The sequence below is a fragment of the Rattus norvegicus genome, chromosome 10 (genome assembly GCF_021556685.1).
Source record: "Rattus norvegicus strain SHRSP/BbbUtx chromosome 10, alternate assembly SHRSP_T2T, whole genome shotgun sequence".
Lineage (NCBI taxonomy): Eukaryota > Metazoa > Chordata > Mammalia > Rodentia > Muridae > Rattus > Rattus norvegicus.
The window spans coordinates 40,350,189-40,376,462 of NC_141543.1; the positions used below are offsets into that span (position 1 = coordinate 40,350,189).

The following is a 26,274-nucleotide window of genomic DNA, read 5'->3' on the forward strand; positions in this document are numbered from 1 at the left end:
GTTTCTGCAAGTTGTCCTCTCACCTCCACACACATGCCATTTTACACACACACACACACACACACACACACACACACACACACACACACGTACTTCTGCACATAAATCTAATTAAATATTTTAAAGAATTCAACTCTAAGTAACAACCTGTACAAGTAATAAGTAGATAGTGGTGCTCTGGGCACTTGTCTAGAATTACTAGACAATTCAGTAGTCCTCTCACTCAGAGTCTTCCCAGATGCTAGTCTGTACATCAGATACTTTAGAGGACACTGAAGGAGCCCAAGTCCCTGGTCATAAGCTTCAGTTGCATGCATAAACCTAAGTCACAGGTCTTCATAGCCATGTCTTAGTCAACCCTTCTCCCATTACCCTTTGTAGATGGGTGATTTGCAATGGTTCATTTGACTGTTACTTCTTTGCCTTCAAACCATCCTAAAGGACAGTGTTCATAATCCCATTTAGAGAAAAAATTGAATGAGTGTGTGTGTGCATGTGCACATGTGTGTACACACCTGAGGGTACATAAAAAGATAGTCACCAAAATACTGGTGGTGAGTACCTTAGGTTCTATGTTTAGGATAATATTTTACTCTCCGTTGTGAGCTTCTGTAACTTGAGGTTTGTTTTTGCAAGCATAAGCTACTTGGTTTTTTTGGGTTTTTTTTTTTTTAAGACCATTTATTGTCACTCTGCCAATGTCTTTCTAACAGGTTTGTTGAAATTTCTAAATGATTTTATTCCAGATAAAAGGTTTTTTTAAACAATTTTATAATTCATTTGTGATTTTTTTTTTAAATCTACATTCTCATTTTGCCTTTTTCTATAACTTTACAGCCAAGACGTGGACTGTATCACCACAGCCAAGTCATTAGGCTTCTGTTTGAAAAGAACATTGATAGATGAGCAGAGTGTTGATGTATAGAAGGCCCTGAGAATGGAGGCATTAGATGTCTTGCAGGGTCTCAAGGACTGGTAGAGAAGAGAAGGGTTGCTGTGGATGTGTGCCCCTCTGTGTGCACCGAGGTTTCACACTGTACAGCTAGTGAAGAAGAGGGCAGTGTTCACTATAGTTCTAGAGCCTTGAGACACCACATAGAAATGGATTTAGTGGAAGCAGATAACTTTGTATCAGGCAGAGCTGGACAACTGGTAAGCTAATGGATTTGCCAGTTGTTGCCTGGCGCTTCACCCAGAACCTACAGTCTAGGGCTTTAAGGCAGGTCAGTCACCCTTTGAGTCACATGCCGCTGGGCAGGATCAGCCTATGTGACAAGGATCAGGCTGCTTTCTAGTTCCCATTTACAAGACTGAATTTCAAAAGCAAAGTTACCAGACAACTTTTTTGCCGTCTCCCAGAGTGAAAGCTGTTTTACCTTGCGACCTAGTAGTACTCCCTCTTACATGACTAAAAACAAAAGTTCACAAAGGTGGCTTTTACTGCCTCCCACATCCTGTGATGTAAACTGTCTTGTGCTTTATTTCCCTGTCAATACAAGCTCTAAACTGACCTCAGGAGCAGTTTGAGAAACACTTGTCAAGAATTTTAGATGTCTACTTTTTCAGCCAAATGCTCTTGGTCAGACCAGCATCCATCTGTGTTTTTTATGTTACCGTGAATACCTTTCTTGTGAACACAAAGATTTAATGCTACTTTCTGAGGTGTGTGTGGGCAATAAGTCTTCTTGTCATATTGATTCTCTATAACCAATCTGAGTGTGAGGCTTTAACCACAGAGGAGGACAGTGGGATTCAGGCCTGTGCCTCTGATCCCAGCTCCTTTCTTTACACTACTTGGCCCTGACTGCTCCAAAGAACAGTGAGGGATGCAGTTGTGACCAGAGAAGAAAGTGTAGTTTCTGAGAAGATGGTTCAGAAGAAGAGTACGAAGAAAGCATTAGTTCTGTTGGTCTTTGGCAGTAGCCATTTTCCTTTTTCCCAGAGCGCCTACCTAATGTTGAGGTGTTCCTGAAAAGCCCTCCTGTATCATAAGGCCCAGTTTTTCTGAGATTACTACAAGGAAGATGTGGTACCCTCCGTGGGGCCTACGACAGATGAGCAGGGGCACTTATGACAAGTGACCATTGTTCACATCAGAGCCTTATCCAGAAAGCGTTGGCTAGCTCCCTTGCTCATTTCAATCCCACATCCCAGTGCACGCTAGGCACCAGCCTCATGGGATCAGGGGTGAGCTTAGAGACCTGGCCCTTTCTGCAGAGTTAGAAGTAAAGAAAGAAGCAGAAAGGAGCTAGGGAGGGGGCACTGTGCACTTTGGGGCACACCCAAGAGTGCTGCTGCCTTTGCAGAGGAGCCTCGCTGGAGGGAGGAGCAAAGTGAGGGGAGGCAAAGCAGGTTCAGGAGTGTGTGGTCTGATGCTTCCACTGGAGGTGGTAGTGCTTGGGAGTGTCTTAAGGCTTTCCATGGTGGCTGTAAATTTGAAGGTACATATGGAGGCTGAAAGATAAAGTGGGATCACAGTGGAGAAGAAATGAAGAGGCCCTGCAGAGTTGTATGACAGCCACAGGTCTAATGGTTTGAAGCATGGATCCTCAGCACAGGGGAAAGCTCAGATTTGGGACAGTACAAATGAGCCAGATATGGTGGCAGGGAGGCCTTGCTTAGGGAATAAGTCAAGTACAAAGGGCCAGGAAGCTAGATAGTGTCAGGGGCTGCAAAGGACAAACAGGGTCCTGGGGCACCAGGGAACTTCCAGAGGACTGCAGGCACTTTTCAGCTCCTGTTAATAGAGGCTCTAAGGTCATATGCCATGCACCAAAATCTGAGCAAGTCTGAAACAGCGCCACATATCCCTGCAGTCTGCTCTTTAGCTCTTCCAAATAAGCCATAGTAGTCCAGGGTGATAAGAGGAGCATGCTCAACCAAGGCAGCCACAAACCCAACGTGGATAGCACTATCCCTGTGTGAAAAACGGGCACTGTTAGCCCATCTTCTCCCTGTATTCACTCTGGGAATATCAAAACACTTTGAAAGAACAAGCTGCTTAACTACTAGTGAGAAACTACTGGTCTCTGACAAATACTAGGGACTGGGGACAGTCCCAGGCCATCCTGCAGTTAGGATCACATCTGTTGTTTTAGAATGTTGACAACCTCCCTTTAACTAATTAATGACCTCTGTTTTCCCTTTTATTCCATAGGGTAGAATGGTTTTGAAGAAGGAAAACACTGCTTTCTGACTGATTGCCTTGAAGGAAAAAAGAACCTATTTTTGTGCATCATTTACCAATCATGCCACACAAGCGTTTATTTTTAGTACATTTTATTTTTTCATAAAATTGCTAATGCCAAAGCTTTGTATTAAAATAAATAAATAATAAAATAAAAGTACCGTGTTGCTAAGTATCCTTCGCCAGTGTGTGTTTCAGAGGCTGATTTTGATACATGACTCCATAAGAGGGTAGGGACAGTATGGCTGATGGTCTTTACCATGGACTCCTTATGTGCCTGACTGGCATGGCAGAGCAGGGACATCCTGTGTGGCACTGCCCCTCAGTGCCCAGCTGATTTACTCTTTTATTTTCAAGGACGCCTATTCACCTGGTAACCTCTCCTTCCTTTGTCTGTGTTCCTAGGACATTAGCTTCAGAACCGAGAACGTTTAGGTGTATCTCCCACACACACCTGGGAGTGTGCTTTGTATGTAGTAAGTGCTCAATAAATTGTGGGATGAAGGAATGAGTTATTAGGACTGGCAAACCAAGATACTCCTTTCACTTAGTGTGTATAGTACATATTTTTAAAAAGTAAACACAAAAGAATTATCCAAGAGCCATTTTAACATGTGCAAATGAAATATTTTTGCCTTATTGAAGAAAAGGTTGGGCTATTTTGTCCTATTGCATGTTTGAAGTATGGTCAATATTTGTAAACTATAGAGTAGTCAATTCTTGGCCTTTTACATTAAGGTCTCTGAACTGTCATATTTCTGTGGGTCTTCACAGGTCTCTTAATTCCAAAAAAGTTCATCACTCCACAAGGAAACCTCACACCCACTGACAGAACCTCCCAGTCATGCCAGCCCTGGGAACTGTAAAACCCCGTGTTTCTCTGTACCCTCCTGAGCACTTCATATGCATATAGTCTTACAGTGTGCAGCCTTTTACATCTGTGTCGTATCATGTAGCAATTCTTCATTCCGATAGAAAGGTGATTTATCTTTGCAAGCCGTTTTTGCAGATTTGCTGAATTTAACTAATCTTTAGTGTCCTTTAGGACTTTGTATGTACAGGATCATGTCATTTGAGTAGAGAGGTCTTTTGTGTCTTTGGTAGTCTGTTACTTTCCTGCTTGTTCATCCGTGGGTGGACAGTGAACACAAAGGATGTGAACTGATTTTCATGTTGTGTTGCAATCTTGGTGGGAGAAGGGAGATTTCAGTTTGTCATCATCAGTGGAAAGTTAGCTATAGGATTTTATACTTACTGTCCATCAACTCGAAAAAGTAATATATCCCTAGGTTATGGGCTGTTTCTACCACGGGACTTTTAGATTGTGTCAACTTTTCCCTGTGACTACTGCAGTGATCTCGTGACAATTTGTCCTATATTAACGTAGTCTATGATGTTGGTTTTCTGAAACAGGATTTGGCTATGCAGTTCAGAATGACCTCAGACCTACAATTCTCCCAAGTGCTGTCCCCAGCCCATGCAAATCCCAACAATAACACTTTTTCCATCTACTGAACCAGCCCACAGTCCAGGAGCAATCTCACTCATGGAGTCATTTTAAGCTGCTGGACCCAGTTAGCTAGGATTTTCTGATACGAGTTCAGTTTATAAGAGATCGATGGCTAACATTTCCTCGTCTGTTTTTCCCCTACGTTGGCATCATTGGAACGCTGATGTTCTGACCTCTGTGTTTGGAAAGAGTGCAAGGGCGGATGTAATTCAGATGCTGAGAACCTGCATGGTCCAGGCTCTTCCTCCTAGAGAGTTTTGAGTTTCTCTAGTGTTCCCACAACAGTCGTGTGCTCCTACACTGGTTGGGGCCCACTTGCTCGCCCACCCACTTGACCTCTCACCCTCTCACGTGGCTCTGATCGTCCTGGCACTGTAAATGTGACCAGGCTGAACTCACACCTGCCTCTGCCTCCAAATGTTCAACTACAGATGTGCACCACACACCTGGCTTGTTTCCCTCGGTTAGAGTGAAAAATTAGGTTGTTGATCTGAAGTCTTCAGGGAGTTTTTGGTATTTTAGGTTTGTTGTTTTGTATGGAAACAGTCCGTATGTACCAGGCTAACCTAGAACTCACGAGCCCAGTAACCCTCACTCTCAGTGGCCTCCGTAGGCAGGATTGTGCATGTTTCACTTCTGTTTAAAGTATACAAGTTTGTAGCCAGACCCTCCAAGTTCTACTTCTCCTAACCATATTTATTTCTATTTGCGAATTTCTTCTTTCCCCTGCGATTTCTTTGACACACTGATTATTTAGCAGTTATATTCTTTAAACCCTGCATATTTATAGATTTTCCCAATCTGTTACAGATTTCCAGTTTCATTTCAAATTCTTCCAGATATGTTGGTGGGAGTAGGTGGACCTGTGACCTTTACCCTGCTTAATGTACCAAGGCTTCTTTACTCGAGCATCGCATCTGAGGCAGGGGGCGCTCAGTGCGCACCTGGGAGGATTCTGCTGTTACTAAGCACAGGGCTGTGTGGGTGTCTGTTGTGTCTAGTTAGTTAATGCTTCTCGTCTGTCTGTTCTGCCTGCTGCAGAAGGTGAGCATTGACTCTTCACCTACTGTTGTGAAATCCTCTGCTTCTCCCTTTGATCCGATTAGGTTTTACCCGTGCACATTGGGTTCTTCTGTCATGCATATGGAATTGGAGAAATGCTTCAGCCACACAGTTTGCTCTTTACGTTCCCACACAGTGAGCTTCGCTGGTTCAAGGGCCCTCTTGGTGGCACAGCTGTCAGCTGACCTTGTTCTCCAACAGAAGAGTTTGTGGACCTGCTGTCTTCCTCAGTACACTTTGGAGAGTTAGAAGTAGAGTCCCTGCCACCTCATTTTATCCCAGTGAAATCAAAGAGCCTCTGCCTCTGCTCTTTCTTCTCATTTGTGATCAGCTGTTTTCTTTCACAACAGTCGTCAGAAGATGGATGAGCTCAAACATCAGTGTCGCTGCTTCTGCTAGGTCGATGTATGTCCTCTCTGCACAGATTCTAAGTCTTTAGCATCCCATACTGCATCTCTAAAAATAAGTACTGTTAAATTTGCAAGAACTAAAAGATAAAAAGGAATAAATGTATAGGTTGAGACTGGAAATGCAGGTCATCAGTAACTGAGCTAAGAATGTGGTATTTTGTATCTTTGATATTTAAGTGACATCAGGTTTTCATGTTCTAACCACGATCTCAGTAACCAAGAAAGTAGTGGAGTGGGTGTGTGTGCGTGTGTGTGTGTGTGTTGTACATTGGGCACCGTACAGAATTAGCATCAGAATGAAATTGTTTACTTTTTGTCGACATGATATGCATGATATGATTTAGTTAATATATAAAATCGAATGCTTTTGTTCACTTAGTATTTTAAACCTTAGAATGTGAGCATATTTAGGCTAAGTCAGGTATTTCAGCTCTAAATCCTTGGGGAAGTTTTTGTAATAGGTAAAGCATACGTTTTTACTTTAGTCTTTTTTTGTTTTTTGTTTTTTTTTTTACAAAAAAATGAATGTTTGTAAGAATACTTTGTGTCGGGGTTGGGGATTTAGCTCAGTGGTAGAGCGCTTGCCTAGGAAGCGCAAGGCCCTGGGTTCGGTCCCCAGCTCCAAAAAAAAGAACCAAAAAAAAAAAAGAATACTTTGTGTCAGGGAAGCCCTGGCACCAGTGGACCCAGAGTTGGTAAGTGTGTCTTGGTAAGGCAGCTGCAGCCACGAAGCCTGGAGAAGCAAGCCTGTTTCCTTTTGGCCAGCAAAGTTCTAGCTTTAGGCTTTTTAAATAGCAGAGAAAAGATTCCAAAGTGTCCTTAACGTACTTCCTTACCAGTTGTTTGGGTTTGCTATAGTAAATTCCTTATCCAGAGTTTAAGAATTGAATTTAACAGCACCAGACAACTCAAACACTGAACCTGCCATTGTCTACTCCCTCCCTCTACTTACTCTTGCAAGTGCTGCAGCTCAGCTTTGGTCTGGGACCCTCTTTCATTTGGAAATAAGGACAAGCAACAGAAGCCTGTGGCATTAGGCTCGTGTCCAGGCAGGCTTAAGCTTTGGACAAAGTAAACGGAATCTTCACCGTCTGTCCTGAGAGTTTCACCTGGGCCTAAAGCTGACCTGTCTGTTTTATGTTGACTCGGTCTGCATTAGAATGTGTAGCAGACAAGCATGAGACCCTTGCCTGACTCACTGAGCTTCATCTAGCCTCAGTCTCCTCACCAATGAGTAAAGGTTACCGTAGCAGCATATAGGGCTTGGAAGATTTGAAAATTTGTGTTAGTGAAGGTGCCTGGCTTAGTAGTTTCTGCATTTCCTATCTTTATTTAAAAAAAAAAAAAAGAGCTGATCCTGCAAAGTCTTTCCTGGTATTGAAAAGGGGAAAGACTTGTCAGGCATATTCAGCCCAGGAAAGACTCTGGCCACTGAGGTCTTACAGCTCATCTTCATTTCCTTCCTTCCTGTTCACAAACTGAACAGTGGGTAGGCTGAGCTGTTCACCACGGAAGAACAAGAGGGCCCTCTTTCAGGGAGAATGCATAGCCAGTGCTTAGAAGGCTCACTCTCACCTCCCACTGCTTTATATGAGGAAAGGTTTCTGTGGAAATCCTAGCGGTGCTGCTTTCCACCCATGCAGTAACCATGAAGCCTAAGACACAGTGACAAAACAGCCTTCACCTATGATCATGAACCATCACCTGACCTGGAAATAGGGCCTGTACCAGTATCCAAGCCTTTTTAATGTGAGAATCAGAGCAGATTTTGAACATTGTTTATTTAGTTTTTTAAAATAATATTCAAGACAATAGATTTGTAAGCCACTGTTAAATTTTAGAACACAGGTTCCCACAGTGAAGAGTTTGAGGGCTGTTTTTGTTGTTTTAAGACAAGGCCTCCAGTAGTCCAAGTTAGCCTCAACTTTGACAGGTAGAGAAGGGTGAGCTTGAAGTCCTAAACTTCTTGTCCTCTTTCTCCCAGGGATGGTGCTCAAACCCAGGGCTTCGTGCATGCTAGTTCAGCACTTATCAACTGATTATACTCTCCAGCCTTTCCAAACTAATTCTTAAATTTTATCAAATCCGAGTTATTTAGTGGGCTTATTGGATACCGCTGGGCACCGCTGCCTTCACTTTGTGGTAGTTTTTTTGTCTGTTTGTTTGTTTGTTTGTTTTTTGTTTTTGTTTCATAAAAAGACAGGATAACAACCTTGGATCCACTTCATCTAAAGACCCTGGAAAGCTGTTGAAATGCAATTAAGTTTTTGATGGTCTCAGAAGTGATCGTTACTAGGTCACTAGACTTTCTAGTGTAGAAATAGTTATGACTTAGGCTGAGTTAGGCAAAGTGGAGTAGGGAACCAGCGTTTGGGAAGCTGAGGTAGGAGGATCCTTGGCTACATAGTTGAGACCTCATCAAAAACAGAATATCCTTACACATAAGGAAAATAATTACAAATAGAAATTCAGGAGAAAATAGAGAATAGAAAGGGTAATAGTGTGTAATTTTAAGTGATGATTAAAATACTAAAAATGTCTTAAAACCTGTATGATGCCCCTTTTTATGTTAGAAATCTATGACCCTGAGTTTAGAGAGGCTAGAAGCCAGTGCTCTAGGCATTTCTCTCAAGAACAGCAAACTGAACTCAATGAACTGTCAGGAATGGAGAAAAATGAACAAATCAAGCACAAAGGCATTCCTTTAAAAAGATAATGAAATTAATGCCATTTCCTGATCAAGGAGGCACCAATACCCAATACTAAGAATGAAAACATATGACTAGAGAGTGCGCACATTAGGAACTACAAAGAAACACCGGAGAGAGAACAGTGAGATCAGTCCTGGGGAGGGGAATGGAGAGCTGTTTGGTGGCTTTAGCATTTCAGGCTTGCAGGTTGAAAAGCCCTAGAGACGCCCTTCACAATAACATATGTGAAAGTGCTCAAGATGTACTAATGTTTCTAAACGATGAAGATACCAAATGCTGCTAGTACTTTTTGTCTCAAAATTTTAAAAGTAGCCATGGGGGCTGGAGCAGCAGCTAAAAGCACTTCCTGTTCATCCAGAGGACCTAAGTTCAGTTCCCAGTAACCATGTCAGGTGCCTCACAACTGCCTGTAACTCCAACTTCAGGAAGTCAGTGCCATCTCTCGCCTCTTTGGGCATCTGCACTCAATGTGGCATACACACATACAGACCCAAACACATTAGTACAAAATAAAAAATTTTAAAGTAATGATAAAAATACTAGAATTTTGTCAGTAAATGCTGAAGATTAAATGTTGATAAAATGTCTCCCAATTCAAAATTGCTATGAGAAATAGGAAATTAAATTCACCAACATCTAAGTAATGCATTAAACCTATAAGTTAAAATCATTCCTCAACACCCTAAGATCCAGAGTGGTGGTTCTCAACCTTCCTAATGCAAAACTTTACTGCAGTTCTTCAACCTTACATAAACTTGCTACTTCGTAACTAACTATGCTACTGTTATGAACTGTAACGTAAATATCTGTGTTTCCCAATGGTGGTAGGCAACCTCTGTGAAAGGCTCATTTGACCCCTCAAAGAGGTCACGAACCCCAGGTTGAGAATCATTAATCTAGGGGCTTCTACTGGAGAATTCTTTGTGACACTTAAGGAAGAGTAGAAAAGGTAGAAACTTCCTTTCTGTGATCCACATATCATCGGTACTAATTAACTACAGTTGAAAGGGAAAGAAAGGAGAGGTAGGTTATTTTGCAAATATAGATGTGAATATTTTGGTTTTGGTTTTGTTCTCTCTGCATATATATGGGTGCTTTGCCTGCATACCTGGTGCCCAAGTGGACAGAAGAAGCCATTGGATCCCCTAGAACTAAAGTTCTAGCTTGGAGTCCCAGCTCCAAAGATACAGGGGTTTTAAACAAAATACTAGGGGAAAGAATCTTGATAGCATGTAAGTAGGAAAACCTAAGAGTTTATTGGTGGGCTGGAGAGATGGCTCAGTGGTTAAGAGCACTGGCTGCTCTTCCGGAGGTCCTGAGTTCAAATCCCAGCAACCACATGGTGGCTCACAACCATCTGTAATGGGATCTTGGCATCCTCTTCTGGTGTGTCTGAAGACAGCTACAGGGTACTCACATATATAAAATAAATTAATTTTTAAAAAAACGAGTTTGTTGGTATGTGTGTGTGTGTGTAACTGCATGTGTGTCTAAGTGTGTATGTCTGTGTTTCTTCTGAGACAGGTTCTGTTGATATTCCTGGCTTGCTTTGAATTTAGGACATCCCTGTCTCAGCCTCCCAAGTGCTGTGATTACAGCCATGTACTACAGACCTGGCCCTGGCCATCTTTGGGTTTGTTTCTTTGAAAATGAGTATGTTTGAACTAATTGACGAGCAGGGGGAGGGGAGTGGAAGGTTGTGTTTTTATCTTAATAATTATAGGAGAAAAAAAATTGCTAGAATTCCATGCTGTTTCATAAAGAGAATGAACCACAAACCCATGACTTCCATTCCAAAAGAGTGTATAGGATATACAGGAAGACTGAGGGAAAGAAACAAGCAGTGTACATCAGAAAGACAGTAGAGTGTTAGATCTGACACTTCTACTGTCCAACAGGCTGACTGGAAAACCTAGGCACCAAAGAGTCCATCTGAGTGTCCAACCAATGAAGATGGTCCCAGGCAAAGTGTCCTCTCCTCCATGAGACTTTCAGTCAGTTCTTCCCACGTCTGGCGCTCTTGAATCCCGGGATAAACTGTAACTGAGTCTTATTCTTTGTGCTGGACAAGGGGGCGGGGTGTGTGGCAGCCCCACCTCCAGAGCCAGTTTTTCCCTGAGCTTACATAGCATATGGCAACTTACTCAGACAACGTCTATCACTGATGCCAGATCTTGACCACAAGCGTGGAAAGAAGCATACTGACTATGAAATCTACCACACCATCAGCAGTGTTAGCTACTACAACAAGGCAAGAAAAAGAAATGAAAGGTATAAGTAAAAAGTAAGAACTAAAACTACCACTGTCCACAGACAACTTAGAAAATCCTTGGAGCCTACAAACCAGCTCTTAAAATGAATAAGCAAATTTAGCAGAATCAGTCACACATTGCGGTATCAAGCCAGGCCCAGTGGCATGAACCAGCTACACAGGCTGAGGGGGGAGGGCCATCTGACCCGGCAGCTCTGGACCCAGTCAGCAAGATCCTGTCTTTTAAAAAAAACAACAAAAACAAAAACAAAACACCAACAATAAGCAATTAAAATTAAATTTTCAAAATGATACTGCTTACAAGAGTATCAAGTAGACAGCCTGTGAAGGAAAAACTCTGAAAGAGATGTGGGGCTTCTATACAGAGCGCTACCATGCACTGCTAAGACATTTGAGGTGATCTCATAAAAGGAATTTCACAAGTTGGAGGATGGATAAACTCAGTATTATCTCATATTAATCTACAGATCCCCTGAAGATTCTGTAATATTCTAGGAGGCAAGTGTGAAAAGGCATAATTTTTAAAATTTGCTAAATTCTAGAATTTATGTGGAAATGAAAAGGGCAAGAATAGCAAGACCGTAGGGGCAGATAGGCAGAAGACTTACAGAGACTGCATAAACCAAGAACAGTTAAGCCCATGCAGTGCTAACTCAAGGACAGACTAGGAGCATCACAGAGTTAACTCTCAAACACTGCATCTAGGGACACTTTGCAGAAAGAGGCGATGGCGAAGGACGGTACCATGTCTGCACAGGTGAAAAAAGAATCAAAAGTCCTGCCATACTTGAAAATTTGGGCCTAAATATGAAAGGCTAAATAAAAAATGAAGCTTCTGGAAAGTAAAATTGAGTATCTTCAAAACTTTGGCTTTTGGCAAAGAAGCAAAGAATTAATTGTGACTTTTTTTTTTAAACAAGGCACAAATTGAGTGCTGGAGAGATGGTTCAATGGTTAAAAGCACTGACTGCTCTTCCAGAGGTACTGAGTTCAATTCCCAGCAACCACATGGTGGCTCACAACCATCTGTGATGAGATTTAATACCCTCTTCTAGTGTGTCTGAAGACAGCTACAGTGTACTCATAAATATGAATCTTTTTTTTAAAACACGCACACACACACACACACACACACACACACACACACACACAAACCAAGACGGACATGGTAGTGAATGGCTTTAGTATACACATTCAGGAAGCAAAGGCAGACAGATCTCTGTAAGTTTGAGGCCAATCTGGTCTACACAGTAAAGTTCCAGGACAGTCAGGGCTATGTGGAAAGAGCCTGTCTCAAAAAAATAAATGAATAAAAATGTAAAAAAGGACACACCAAGTGATAGATAAGTTGATCCACACCACAATTAGAAAATTATCAGAATATACTATGTTGAGAAAAGATTCCTGAAATAAATATCCATCACTAAAGATTCACTCAGTATAAAGATGGCCAGGGCTAGCAGGGTATCCCTGTAAGATACAAGGAAGAGTCTGGACGTGGTCCTCCCCAAGGAGAAGGGAGAGGCGATCATGCTAGAGAGCCCCAAGAGGACTCGCAGGGCACTGGAACTTACAGTAGCATTCGGCTTCCGAGGCCAGGGGTGTGCCGTCTGTGGGAATTCAGAGATTCACACATTTCCTAATAATATCATGTAGCCAATAACAACAGCAGCAAAACCAAGAAAGGGTTCACGGACACTCTTTACTTCCTTGACAAAAGCAGCCTCATACCAAATGTGTGTGTGTGTGTGTGTGTGTGTGTGTGTGTGTGTGTGTGTGTGCTTTCAGTGAAGCTAGTTAACAGATACAGGTTAGTGAACGAATTGTGGACATTCTTAGTTTCTATTCTTATTTTTTTAGATGTATTCATTTATTTATTATGTGTACACTGTTGCTGTCTTCAGACACACCAGAAGAGGGCATTAAATCCCATCACAGATGGTTGTAAGCCACCATGTGGTTGCTGGGATTTGAACTCAGGACCTCTGGAAGAGCAGTCAGTGCTCTTAACCATTGAGCCATCTCTCCAGCCCCAAGTTTCTACTCTTACTAAGTGCTAAAGTTTGAACGCAGAGCTTTAGCATAATAATCTGGCGCTCTACCACTGAGCCCCATCCTGACCAGCCAGGGAGGTGGGCAGGTCAAATGGTCTCAGCTGATCCTAACGGAAAACATTGACTCATCCGAGCTTCTGATGGCTTTAGCTCTTCCTGCAGAACAGAAAGCGTTCAGACTTAGCACTTTGAAACGTGCTGTACTACTTAGTACTGTTAGATTATACAGGTTGAACTGGAAACCAAGATTCAGTTGTCAGAAAACATGTAACTCACTTTCTGTCTGGGACCTGATGCTAAGAGGGCCACTTTGTACAGTCAGTAAGTATCTTTGAATTTGGTCTGGTTTTTAAAATACGATATTTTTTTAATTTTATGTGTATGTGTAGTTCGCTTGCATCTGTGCCCCTGCACCGTGTGCATGCAGGTCCCAAAGAGGACAAAAGAGGGCACCCGGTCTCCTGCAGCTGGAGGTACCGGGTTGTGAGCTGCCGTTCTCTAAGCTGCTGAAGCATTTGTCAGCCGTGACAGTAAGACACTGTATATAAAATGGAACTTCAACCTTAATCCACTTCAAACATTATAAGATGTTGGATGTCTTTCTCAATGACATCATAGGGGAAGAATCTCAATAACCTTGAAATTGGTGAAGATTTCCTTAATCTGACACAAAAGTGCAGGCTAAGAAAGGGGGAAAAGACAAAAAGAAAGAGAGATAGACAGAGAGAAGGAAAGAAAGAAAGAAGGAAAGAAGGAAAGAAAGAGAGGAGGAAAAGTCAATAAATGGGATTTTACCAAAATTTGGAGCTTGCTCTTCAAAATTTATGTCATTAAAATGAAAAGCTTCTCTTGAAAACATTTCAGAACATTTCTGACGAAGGGCTTGGATCTCAATTCTTTTTTATGTAACTCAAAAAACAAGAGCAGATGGCTCATGCCAGCACTCAAGGCAGAAGCAGGCAGATCCCTGTGAGTCTGAGGCCAGCCTGGTCTGTGCAGCAGATTCCAGGCTAGTCAGGGCAACATAGATCTCCCCGTCAAGAAGGAGGAGACCTGAGGAGTGGCTACATGGTGGAGCTCTAGTCTCATGTGCTCAGTGCCCTGGGTTCAAGCCCCAGCACCCAGCCCTGAAAAAGAAATAGAATTGTTGACACAAGCATGGCAGAATGCCTGGCTTGGTTAATCACCAGCAAAGGCCAAGTCAAAGCTGCAAGGAGAGGGGCTAGAAGGATGGCTCCATAGGTAAGAGCACTCACTGCTCCTGCAGAGGATCTAGGTTCAGTTCACAGCACCTTCATGGTGACTCACAACCATCTATAACTACAATTCCAGGTCATCCAGTGCCTTGGTCTGATCTTTGTAGGTACCAGCACATACACACACACACACACACACACACACACACACACACACACACACACACACACACACAGGCAAAACACTCATACACAAGAAATGAAAATAGAATCTTAAAAGCTATGAGGAGAGTTGGGTGGGGCGGTACATACCTGTGAGTCCAGCATTTGGGAGGTATAGGCAGAATAATCCTGAGTTCAAGGTTATCCTCAGCTACACAGCCAGTTCCAGGCTAGCCTGGGCTACTGAGACGCTGTCTCAAAGGAAGTGAGAGAGGAAAGAAGGGAGGGGGGAGAGAAGAAGGGTAAGAAAACAAGAAGACACCACTCACACTCTTCTAAAGGACTAAGATTTACAAGACTGGCACAGGGGTGGTGAGGAGCACTGGTATTCTCATACAGTCCTCAGAGGACCGGAAAGCAGCACAAGCGCTTTGCATAAAACAACCTGGGAGCCCCTTAAAAAGTTAAGCACAGACACTCCCACCCAGGCTTTCCACTCCTAGGCATTTAACCCAGGAGACATGAAATCATATAATCACACATAGCTTGTACATAAATGTTCATAGCAACTTTCAAGGATTCAACATTCTAGAAAGATACAAGATAGCCTGTTTCCTTGGTGATGGAGTAGGCTGGTAAGAGAGGAAGGGATTACTAAAAGATTCCAGGAAATTTTGGCAGGTGTTGGACATGTTCATGTTTTATTGTCTGGCTGTGTTGGTAAGTATACGCATAAAGATCTCCATTTTTCTAGATTTATTGTATTCATTTGTGTGTGAGAGAATGTATACAAATATGTGCTGGCGGGCTTGTTTGTGCAGATGCAGAGGCCAGGAGAGACCATATGAGATAGCTTGGCTTGGATAGCTGGACATGAGAAGCTTGGCTTGCTGTGTGGGTACTGGGATCTGAACTCTGGTCCTCATGATTGTGCAGCACACTTGTAACCACTGAGCCATCTCTCTAGCCCCCTACAGAAGTCCTTGGTGTTGTAAATTCTAATCATGTTCATTTTACTTTATTTCCCTGTTGCCTCAATAAAACCACAGCAACAAAACGGAGCCATGCAGAAAACAGGAGCGTGGCTTAGTTCTCAGCAGCTCAGTCAAGTGTATAACACTAAATGTATGAAACTTTCAAAAAGTAATTAATTGGACCATGGTTTATGGGAGAAGGAGGGGACAAAGATAGGGCAAAAATCCTAATGTTCCTTAGTGGGAATTCAAGTGAGAATTGGCATCTCATACTGGTACCTCTAGGCTGGCAAGATGACTCAGAGGAAAAGGCACCTGCCACCAAACCTGACAGCCTGAGTTTCAGTTTCTAGAACTGCACCCCCCAAGGTGGAATCTACTCCCGAAAGTTGTCTTCTGACCTCCGCACATGCAGTCACCATCCCTGACACCCACACAAAATAAAATCTGTTTTGTTTCTTTTTAAAGACAGGGTCTCTCTATGTAACTCTGGCTGTCCTGGAACGCGCTCTGTAGGCCAGGCTGGCCCTGAACTCAGAGATCTGCCCAGGATCTTTCATACTCATGCTGGGACTAAAGCTGTGTGTCACCACCACCTGGCACAAAATAAATTTTAAAAGTGAAAAAAATCAAGTATGTTATTTAAAGCATAAATTCTACAAGAGCCACTAAAAATTGTACACCCTGAAGAAGTGAAGTGGGAGGCTGTGGCCCTGAGAACACGTAGTTCAGCTGGTTCTGTAGGTCTGTGCGCAGTCACAGAGGCAGAGGGAGTGCAAGTTCGAGGCTTCCCTGGAAAACTTAGTCAGACTCTGTCCCAAAGACAAGAAGAGTGACTGGGACAAATGGTAGGATGATGTCATCACGCAGGTGTCGGCAGGTACAAGGCCTGTCATTGGATGAGAAGGAAGGATGGCGGGAGAAAAGTTTTAGAGGAGGAGACTGGAGGAGGCAGGAGAAGCCACAGAGAGAACATGGAGGCTGACGTTAAGATTCCTCTCAGCACATTTACAGGTTGTTATGAATGTTCTTAAGGGATGGATGTGTACAGGGCTTTGTATGCTTAGGTGGGCAATTATATCTTATCAATTGTATCAGAGGTTATTGTGTTGTGTGTTCTTTCATGTGGCGATTTAAGCTTAAGAAAATATGCGGCAGCCAGAGACACTAAGCTGCCACGGAATTGGGATGTATATTTCTGGCATGGCAGCAGCCTCCCTTTGGAACTAGACGGGTAGAGAGATTGCTGCCAGGCTCAGAGAGAAGCCATCGGCAGTGTGATATGGGATGGAGCAGAGCGGGTGAGAGGCTTTGCTGACTGAGATGTAGGAGCCAGACCTAGTGCAGGGTAAAAGAAAGCTTTCTTACAATTTTACAGCAACACAAACCCTAGCTAGCACAGAGCCTTTACATCAATCCCTGGTACTGGGTAGCGAGGGGCCCCCTGGAATCCCTGCACTTGGGAAATGGAGCAAAAAGACTGTAGGCTCAGGAGCAGGAAAGGTGGCTCAGGGCTTAAGAGAATTTGCTGCCCTTCCTGAGTATCCCACTTCTGTTCCAAGCCTTCTTGTGATACCTCACATGCCTTGGTCTGATCTTCATAGGTACCATGCACATACATAATACACACACGTACATACAGCAAAACTCCTCCAGTTTCTGGGGATCATGTAGGCAAACGCACATATTCATAAATAAAATTAATTTTAAAGCCGCTGGTGATGGCACATGCCTTTAATCCCAACACTTGGGAGGCAGAGGCAAGCAGATCTCTGAGTTCGAGGCCAGCCTGGTCTACAGAACAAATTCCAGGACAGCCAGGACTGTACAGAGAAACCCTGACTTGAAAAAAACAAAAAAAAATTAATTAAAAAAATTAAAGATGATTGCAAGTTCAAGGCCAGCATGGTTACACTACATAATGATATACTGCCCCCCACAAACACAAAACTACCTCAGATTTCACTTGTGATTAACCAAACCATGTGAAGGTACAACTTTAATATAAATTAAGACTTTTTCATTTGTTTGGGGTGCTTGCATGCTTGTGTGGGCAGATGAATAGGAGAGTGTATGAGGAGGCCAAAGGTCAGCGAAGGCACTGTTCCTTTGTCATTTCTTAGTAGTCATCCGCCGTATTTTGACCTGGAGCTCGATTCTTAGGCTATACTGTCTGGCCAGGGAACCCCTGGGTCTGCTGGTCTGGGGAGTGTGTGTCTTCCCAGACCTAGGATTACACTCAGCCTTTTATGTTACTGTAGGTGTGGGACTAGGGCCCTTAGGCTCTGGAGCACTTTTGCCTACTGGGTCCTAAATTAAAATTTAATTTTAAAAACTGTTTTTATTAAATTTGACTTAGTCTATGTTTCCAAGCACATACCTGCTATAACACACATATAGAGTTCTGAGCAGAGCTTGCAGGAGTTCGTTTTCTGGGCCCACCGTGATGAGTCCCAGGGATCAAACTCAAGGCACCAGACTCGACATCACGCACTTTTACCATCTTCTTCTGTCTACAACTTTTAGATGTGTTATCAGCTCCTCAGGACTCACCACCCAGAATCCCCAGGGTCTCCCAGCGGCTGGAGTGCTTCTGCGTACTCGCGCCTGCAGGCTAGGCTAGGACAGATGTTCAGGGGGTGGGGGAGGATTGGAGTTCTTCACATGACTGTGTCCATAAGAAGTCTTCAGATTTATCTATGGACTCCTGTCAAGAGCACCTGCAGCTGTTGTGTGAAGAGACACAGTGATGCCTTCGGGGATCCTAACCGGGTATACATATCTTGGAAGGCTTTTAAAGAGATCTATTTTTGTTTTATGTGTATGAATGTTTGCATATGTGTATGTGTGCCATCTGCGTCCAACACCCGTGAAGGTCAGAAGAAGACATTGGATCCCCTGGAACTGGAGTTATAGACAGTTGAGTCCTGATGTGGGTCACAGGAACTGGACTCCAGACCTCTGCAGGAGCAGCAAGTGTTCCTAACTGTTGAGCCATTTCTCCATCCCTGGGAATGCATGCATTTAAAGGAGCCCACAATGGGCTGTGGATGTGACTCAGTTGGCAGAGTGCTTGCCTAGCGTGCACAGGGTCCCGGGTTTGTACATCTCATAAACTAGATGAGGTAACACATGCTTGTAACCCCAGGACTCAGGAAATAGAGACCAGAGGACCAGAAGTTCAAGGCCAGCTATAGTGAGTTCAAGGCTAATCTTGACTACATGAAGCCCTATCTCAAAAATAAATAAATAAATAAAAAGGCAAAATGGAAAACCAAGTCAATCATGCTTACAAGGCCCAGAGGCGGCTCAAAGGTGCAGAACTCCTCGAGCACGTCAGAGGCCCTGCGTTCCAGCCCCAGCTCTCAGGAACAGATCCCCCATATTATTTTCATTCTAGTGATGAGAGACAGCATTTCAAAGATACTCAATGTCCTCCTCCAAGGCCCTACTGACCCAGGCTAAGGCCATACTAAGTCTGTTTTCTTGTTCCTCCTTCAGGTGGGCACGTCTTTCACCGGAACTCCCTGTCGCCTCGTAGCCTGGTGTATGAAAGTGAATTCTCCACAATCGAACCTTCTTTGGACATGTATGATGAGAACAAAACCTGATTTTTTTAAAATGGGCTATTGGGGGTCTCTCCTTTTGAGATTTGATTTGTGGTCACCTTTCTTACTTTGTATTCCTCTGTCATCGTCCATCTGGGAAGAATGGCAGTACCTCTGGGCGCAAGTTGGGGTTCAGGGTTAAATTACAGAGTTCCCCCACGGTGAGGTTTGAGGGCAGCGCTATTGCCCAAGTGAACTTCATGGTACCACCCAGAGCTGATCACTGAGCATGGGCACCTCAGGAGCCTTGCTGTTTCCAGAGAAGAGGCGGGGCCAGGGGTGAATGATGCGTTTGTTGCAAATGTGTCTGTGTCCCCAAATAGTCGCACGCTGTCTGTGTTAGGGTGGCATGGGGGTTTTGTAAAATACGTTTTGTGATCCTCACATGCACAGGAAAGCCTGAAGACAAAACATCCCACTGATACAAGGTATGAATCATGGCTCCCCGACCTCCTCCCTTTGTCCTCTGTCCTTACTGTATTTTCTGGTAAAAGGCCTCTTCCCATAGGGAGTCCTTCAAGAGAAGCTTCATCTTCCTTTCCCCCTGTGAGACTCCGACCTCCTGTCGTCCTCCAGAGCTTGGAGGACACAGGCCATGGGGCCCAGAGTCTGCCGTCACAGGATCAGTCATCTGCTTTGTCATCTGTTTTCCAGCATCTGTGATGAGCATGACCTGTGATGACAAGTATTTACATAGGCACTGGACATGGGAGGCATTCGTCCCCACTGTCTGTAGTGTCTATGGGGAGGTGGCACCAGGAGCCTAGCACAATGACTGCAAGGGATAAGGTCAACAGTCATCAACACCAAAATGGTTCTGAATGTTTTATCGGGAAGTGCAAACTAACCTCCTACTATTAAATACCAAATGGGGGCTCCTCCTTCCCCATCTTGATTGTCCAATTCAGTGCCATCCTGCCAGCCTCAGCACCAACATGAAGAAACACTGGAGTACTGGCAGACAGACTTACAGAAGAGGATGCTATGGACACCATGGTGGACACTGGACATGTGCGATCTTCCCACACATCCAGAATGACATCAAGTTAACATATGAGGAACTTGTGGGACCAGGATCAGCAAAACACCTCCCTTCTGCAGAAGTTTGTGCCTCTTCACAACTTCTGAGAAGTTGCTTCTCTTCAGAGCTGCAAAGGTGTCCAGACCCTTGTTAGGAGAATGCAGCTCCATTGTCTCTAGCCATGCGCATGGCAACACAGACATCAGGGGACAGGCTCCTACCCTGACACTCTCATTGGCTCTATGGGTCGTAAGTTTGTGGCATGTACATGTCATTTTCACACATGTGGCTTCTTCTCTGTCACAGCATCTTGTAACATGTCCCTAAGATCCCTCAGAGGCCCCTGTGCCTGAAGCAGACCCTCAGAGAGCCTGAGTGCTGACAGCTGTAAGAACGTGGTGGCAGGGCAAGCCTCCGCACTTTGCTTGAATATGCAAGGCTGGAACAGGACCGACGTCCAAGGTCTAACCTGCTTTCACTTTTACTGCTTACCAAGGGCTTTTGTCTTTCTTTTTTATAGTCTTTGTACTATAAAAATATTTTTGATAAAGTTTCAATAGATTATCGTTCTGAAAGACAGGTTCTCAGTGAGAGCATTTCAGCAGGAGACTAGACTACGAGGGTCACAGGCTCAGACAGAAGTGTCTGGTGTGGTGGACCAGATGGATGCTGAAATTGTCATGTTTTCCGAAGCCTGGCCTTGTCTTCTCCACAACCAAACTCACATCCCATAGACTCGTTTTCTTCAGGTCTCACCTGTCTTATAAAGGCATATACATTAAGTCCCACTCTAGACAGTTTCTTTACTAAAAATAGAAATGGGACGTCTTGGGGGGAAATTTTAAATTGAGTCCTCTAGAATCTACTGAGACAGTGTTTGAATCCCTGGAAGAACTGGGGCATGTGGTCATTGTAGAACAGCCAGAAGGCAGTTCCTGTGACAGAGTTCACTCCGAATAGTGCTCCAGATACCAGGGCGGCCCCCTTTTCCTGAAAGTTGGGGCCACCTTCAACTCAGATCCAGATGCCCTGTCTTTGTCTGGAAGGTCTTTGGCTTCTTCGTTGAAGGCGTGTGCTCTGGGAATACAGAGGATAAGCACTTCCTACCAGGAGCCATGATGAGGGGACTTCCCATGAAGCCACCCTGGATGCCCAGGTGGAGCTGGGTGCACAGCCGTCACTGGCTATGCCATAGAGCACAGGCCCATCAGGATCTACAGCCACGGGTGGCATTAGCTGCGAAGGGGGCTGCAGCAGCCAGGATACGGAGGTTTAAGCTTTTGAGATACTTAGCTTCCCTGTGGAGGGGCCACTCTGGTCCTGTTACTTCAGGGAGAAAGGACAGCTGACTGGCCTGGACATCAGGTATAAAGTCCCCAGAGGGTCTCCAGAAGTTGAGTATGTCTATCCAGGGCCCCAACTTTGCTCCCCTCTTAGGAAAACAGGCTCTACCATCAACAGTTTAAAACCCCCAAGGCCCACTAAGCCTTTCTTTTGAATCAACCTCTCTCTCTCCTGGCTCCTCTAGTTGTTCCCTCATAGGACACGTCCCTGAATGCCAGTCCATCATGAAGCTGAACCTGTGCCTCCTTCCCATCTGCCCTGAGGCATGACAGCCTGGGATGCCAAAATGTGTAGTCGGAAAGGCATTAAACCACAGGCTGCTGAACCTTACTAACTGGCATGTCCCTCGGACTTTGTGAGCCTCCCTGGCTTTATTACCCCTCACCTCCATGGTCTCCCTCATCTATGCACTAAATGACACCAAACCGAGGGAAAGAAAGCCACTAGTTCCTTTGCTGTTCACCTTTGCTCTAAGGGTCCTCGACCTGCTGCAAAAAAAACAAAAAAAACAAAAAAAACAAAAACAAAAACAAAAACAAAAACAACAAAAAACAAAAACAAGATTTATTTCACATCAGGAGTCCTCCTGACAAGGGCTCATAAATGTCAAGAAAGAAAACTGCTGAATTTAAAACCATGGCACTTAGAAGGGAAAGGCAAGACCATACAGTTACTTTCGACAACCGCCCTTTTTGTCTTTTTCTTTTTCAGTTTTTCAAAACAGAGTTTATTTTTCTGTAGCTCTGGCTGTCCTAGGACTTACTCTGTAAACCAGGCTGGCCTGAAACTCAAGAGATCCACCTGCCTCTGCCTCCCGAGTGCTAGGGGTTTTTTTTTTCTCCCCCCTTCCCCACAGAGTGCTGGTTTTAAAGGCATGTGCCGCCATGCCTAGCCTATAGACAGACATTTTACAAAGTTCTCCCTGTGTACCTGACTTGTACACTGAGCGTTCGGGTGGAGTAGTGGTGAAGACTTGGGAGCCTCGGGGTGCACTCAGCGCTCAAGCACTTCAGTGGTTGTCCTGGAATCTGGCGTGTTAGCAACACTCTGCAGAGGGAGAGCATGTGACATGGGGGTGGGTCTCAAGGGGACAGTTCCCTAGACATAGGTGGAAAGGTAGAGTGCAGCTTGCTGAGTCTGGGTGGAGAAGGGTCATGAGGAGCAGCAGGAGTAAGGCAAGGTCCTTATGCTGGAGCCAGCATCTCCCCTTATTGGTCTGCTTGGGAAAAGAACACTGAGCTGTAGGCAGTGTGAGAGGCAGAGGGTAGACGGGCCCTCCTGGGGGCTGGCATCCTAGTGGCTGGCTTGGGACCAAGGGACCCCAGACTGAACTGACTAAATGTAGGAAACACAGGAGTGGGGACACTGTGAGAAAGAAATGGAAGGTAGATTTCTAACCTCAGTGATTGAGTGAATATTAGTGAGATGCAGGAGAACCCATAAAACTCAGCCCCAGAATGATGTCTCCATGATCCCAGGCATTGGGAGGCTCTGCTCTTCCTCTCCCCAACCCTGTGCAGAGGTGTGCGCACTGGGCACACATGCCCACCCTGACTGAGGTGGACACTCAGTACAGATGATGGTGCCAGCCAGAGAGACACTGGACTAGACAACGTTGATTGGGATGTACAGCACACAGAAAAGGCTATCAGAGAAACTGGTGTAGAGAAATGGTTGTGCGTGATTTCTCCACTCAAGAAAGGTGAGCCCGGCAGCTCCCATCCTCCAGTGTTCAGAACGGGAGGTCTGTGCCCTTAAGCTCAAAGGGAGTGTGAGGAGGTGAGAATAAGGGATCATTAACACAGGGCGACTGTCCGGATACCCACAGCTTAAAACAAGCGCCTTTCCATGCAGATCCAGAGGAGGCAGTGCTTGCAAACAGCGCATGGAGTTCTGCCGTGTTTGGGCCCTGTGGGTGCATCATTTTTAAGCTGTCTGGAAAGGGGGAACTGTAAGATGCTTGGATGTGGTTGAGATCACTGCCAGACTGGGGAAATGCTTTACAGGCTGTGATTACTGTGGACTGGAGGGAATGTTGGAATAAGACACCTATGTCTGTAGCCCAGGACCATGCTTGCCTGGTGGTCCAGCAAACAGCAGGAAAAGCAATTAGATGGGAAAGGCGCTCTTGCAGACAGACTCCTGGCTGGCCCCTTGGCTCTCTGCAGATTACAGTATTTACAGGTCACATCAGCCTCCTGAAGCCTGAGTATAGAGCTGAAGTTTGTGATTAGGAGGCCCCCTTGTAGCCAAGGAACTCCTTCGGGGCTCTGGCAGGGTTGAGAGGCTCCTCTCTTCTTTATGGGTATTCCCAGATGAGGACAGACCCAGTGGGCCCCAGCAGGCCTGGGATAATAACAGTCACCTGTGTTTTCCAGAGCTGTGACCCCCACCAATCTGTCTTGACCACAGAAGCAGAGAAAGCTGTCAGCCTCAGCTGCTAAAAGGGTGGCATTTCTACATTACAGACTGGCCCTGAGGGCCCTAAAACAGCCCTGTGGAAGCCGCCCCACCCCCTTGATTATCCTCCTAGGCTCAATACACTTTTCTCCCTGCTTTCTTCACTCTGACTTCGGGAAGGAAGAAGAAACAGATGGTGCAGGGCAGAAGGGCCTTTGAACTTTGTGCAACCGAAGTATTGAGATTCTGGGAGGATTCCTTGCTTCCAGAATAACTCAGGCCTCAGCCCTGGGATCCTTCAGTTTCTTCCTATTGACTCTTTAAGACAGGCTTGAGGTGGCCAGGACCCCACTCCACAACCTAAAAGTATGATCTTTCTCAGACGCACTGGTGGTGGCCAGAGCTCAAGGTGGAGCCCTCACTCAGCCGTTAGCGCCTTTATACTCATTCCCCTCCCAAGGAAAGGCTGAGCGCCAAGATCATCTCACACCTCTCCTATAGTGGACCCTGCATCCCCTCACCATCCACCGTCCCCAAAACATTTGATGCCATTGTGTGTCATTCCTCTCCTGTCCCCTCAACTCCATTCGCTGGGCGGGCACATGCATGGGGAAGGGGCCTATTGGCCACCCACAAGCCCACAGCTGCCATTAGACCCTCCTCCCTGTCAACAACCCTAGCCTGATTCTACCTACTGGCAACACTTAACACTGTACTGGGCTACATTTTCACAAATTTAACCCAACAGAAAGTAGGTTCTAACCTGCTTTTGGAATTACCCTTCATCCACAACTAAGTCTCGGTGTATTTACATTATATTAAAGGACTTTTCTAATGACTAGAAGGTACTAAACCAAGATATTTGTTCTTTTTTTTTTTTTTAATGTAGGAGGGTCTGATAAAATGAGACATCCAAAGTTATAGTTTCCCTTCAGGTTAAGCAAGCTGCACCTGCCGACTGTCACCCATGCTTTATGCCCCAATCACTAGATCTGTCCTGGTTCTACACCTAGACCTTTTAGGAGCAGCCACGACACACACTACCTCCCTGGCAGCCCTGGCTGGCTTGCCGACCCAGCTTGAATACAGCTCCCTTGGCTGTTGCCTGGGATGGAATCTGGTGCCTAGCATCTGGGCCTAGCATGGGAAGTAAGATGGACTCTTGAGTGGCCAAACCTCACCCAAGAAAACTACACCAGTGTCATTTACGGGGCAGAAAAGAGCTCAAGCTGGGAGGAGACATGGGCATCGCCTCATAGACATACGCCACCACCCCACCCCCGTAAAAGGAGAGGAACCAGTTTAAATTCTAGGCCCCATGTGTCCAGGTTGCTTCTGACCCTCTGTAGCTTTTACAAACACTCGTATAAACACTGAAGTCACCCCCTTCATATCTGGATCATTCAACAAGCCCCACTCCCTCCAGGTTCTTGCTGACTATGCACAACATTTCAGTGGATGGCGTATACAACTGTTTGTCTAACCTAAGCACTGGTAACTTGGGGTGGGAAAGCTCAGAACACACCTTAGGCAGATGGCAAGGCGGGGCACCTGGAGGGAAGCTATGCACCTGACTGTCTCTCACCAGTGGATGGTTTGTGCCAGAAAGAGCACACATCAAATGTTCAAATAGCAAGATTGCTCATCAACTGAATGTGGGACGTCACTGTAGGGGGGTTACCCTGTCAAGAATACAGACATCTGCAAGGACAATGTGATTTCTTGACAATCAAACCTGTCAACCCCTGGAAATGGGCAGCATAACTCCTAGGTCCACACGGTTGATGTAAGTATAATTAAGTAGTGAAATTGTCTGGCATGTATCTCTATGCCGATAGTGTACACCTGTATGTGTGGAACTTGCTAATATAACCGTTTCAATAAAACTCTATTGAAAAAGCTGTTCGTGTCACGTAGAATACTCTCTGCAGGTGACAAAAAAGCACAAGCTCCTTAAAGGGGACATGGTAGAAAATACAAGTCCAAACCACATTGACACCACTTCACACGCTCTAGAAACGGCTGGATGGGTGTTGAACCATAGCTTGAACTCCAACACACTGTAAGAATATCGGATGAGAAAAGCTGCTTTGAAAGAGACGTGTTTGCTCAGAAGCCTGGCTTCCAGGGCTAGGGAGATCACTGGCTGCTCTTCCAGAGAACTGGGTTCAATTCCTAGCACCCAGACGGTGGTTTACAGCCATCCGTAACTCCGGATTCAGGGGAACCAACTATTTCTTCTGCCTCCGAAGATACTAGGTACTCATATGACATACAGACATACATGCAGGCAAAATAGTCATACACATAAAGAAAAAATAAGTAAAGTCTAAACAGTTTTTAATTAAAAGAAAAAGTCAAGG

At 44.8% G+C, this 26,274-nt stretch overlaps 1 protein-coding gene across 5 annotated transcripts in view; it reads left to right on the plus strand.

Moving 5' to 3' along the window:
* Rnf130 (ring finger protein 130) overlaps positions 1 to 25,812 on the plus strand; it is a 113,571-nt gene extending 87,759 nt beyond the window's left edge. For 3 of the 5 annotated variants that reach the window (XR_015630997.1, XR_015630998.1, XM_087574225.1), the window contains one exon: positions 3,158 to 3,362. Coding sequence is in view for 3 of the 5 variants with exons in the window: in XM_087574225.1 (XP_087430351.1) it covers positions 3,158 to 3,162 (5 nt within the window). In the remaining 2 variants the exon portion in view is untranslated. 5 annotated transcript variants of the gene reach the window in all.
* The last annotated feature ends 462 nt before the right edge of the window (positions 25,813 to 26,274 follow it).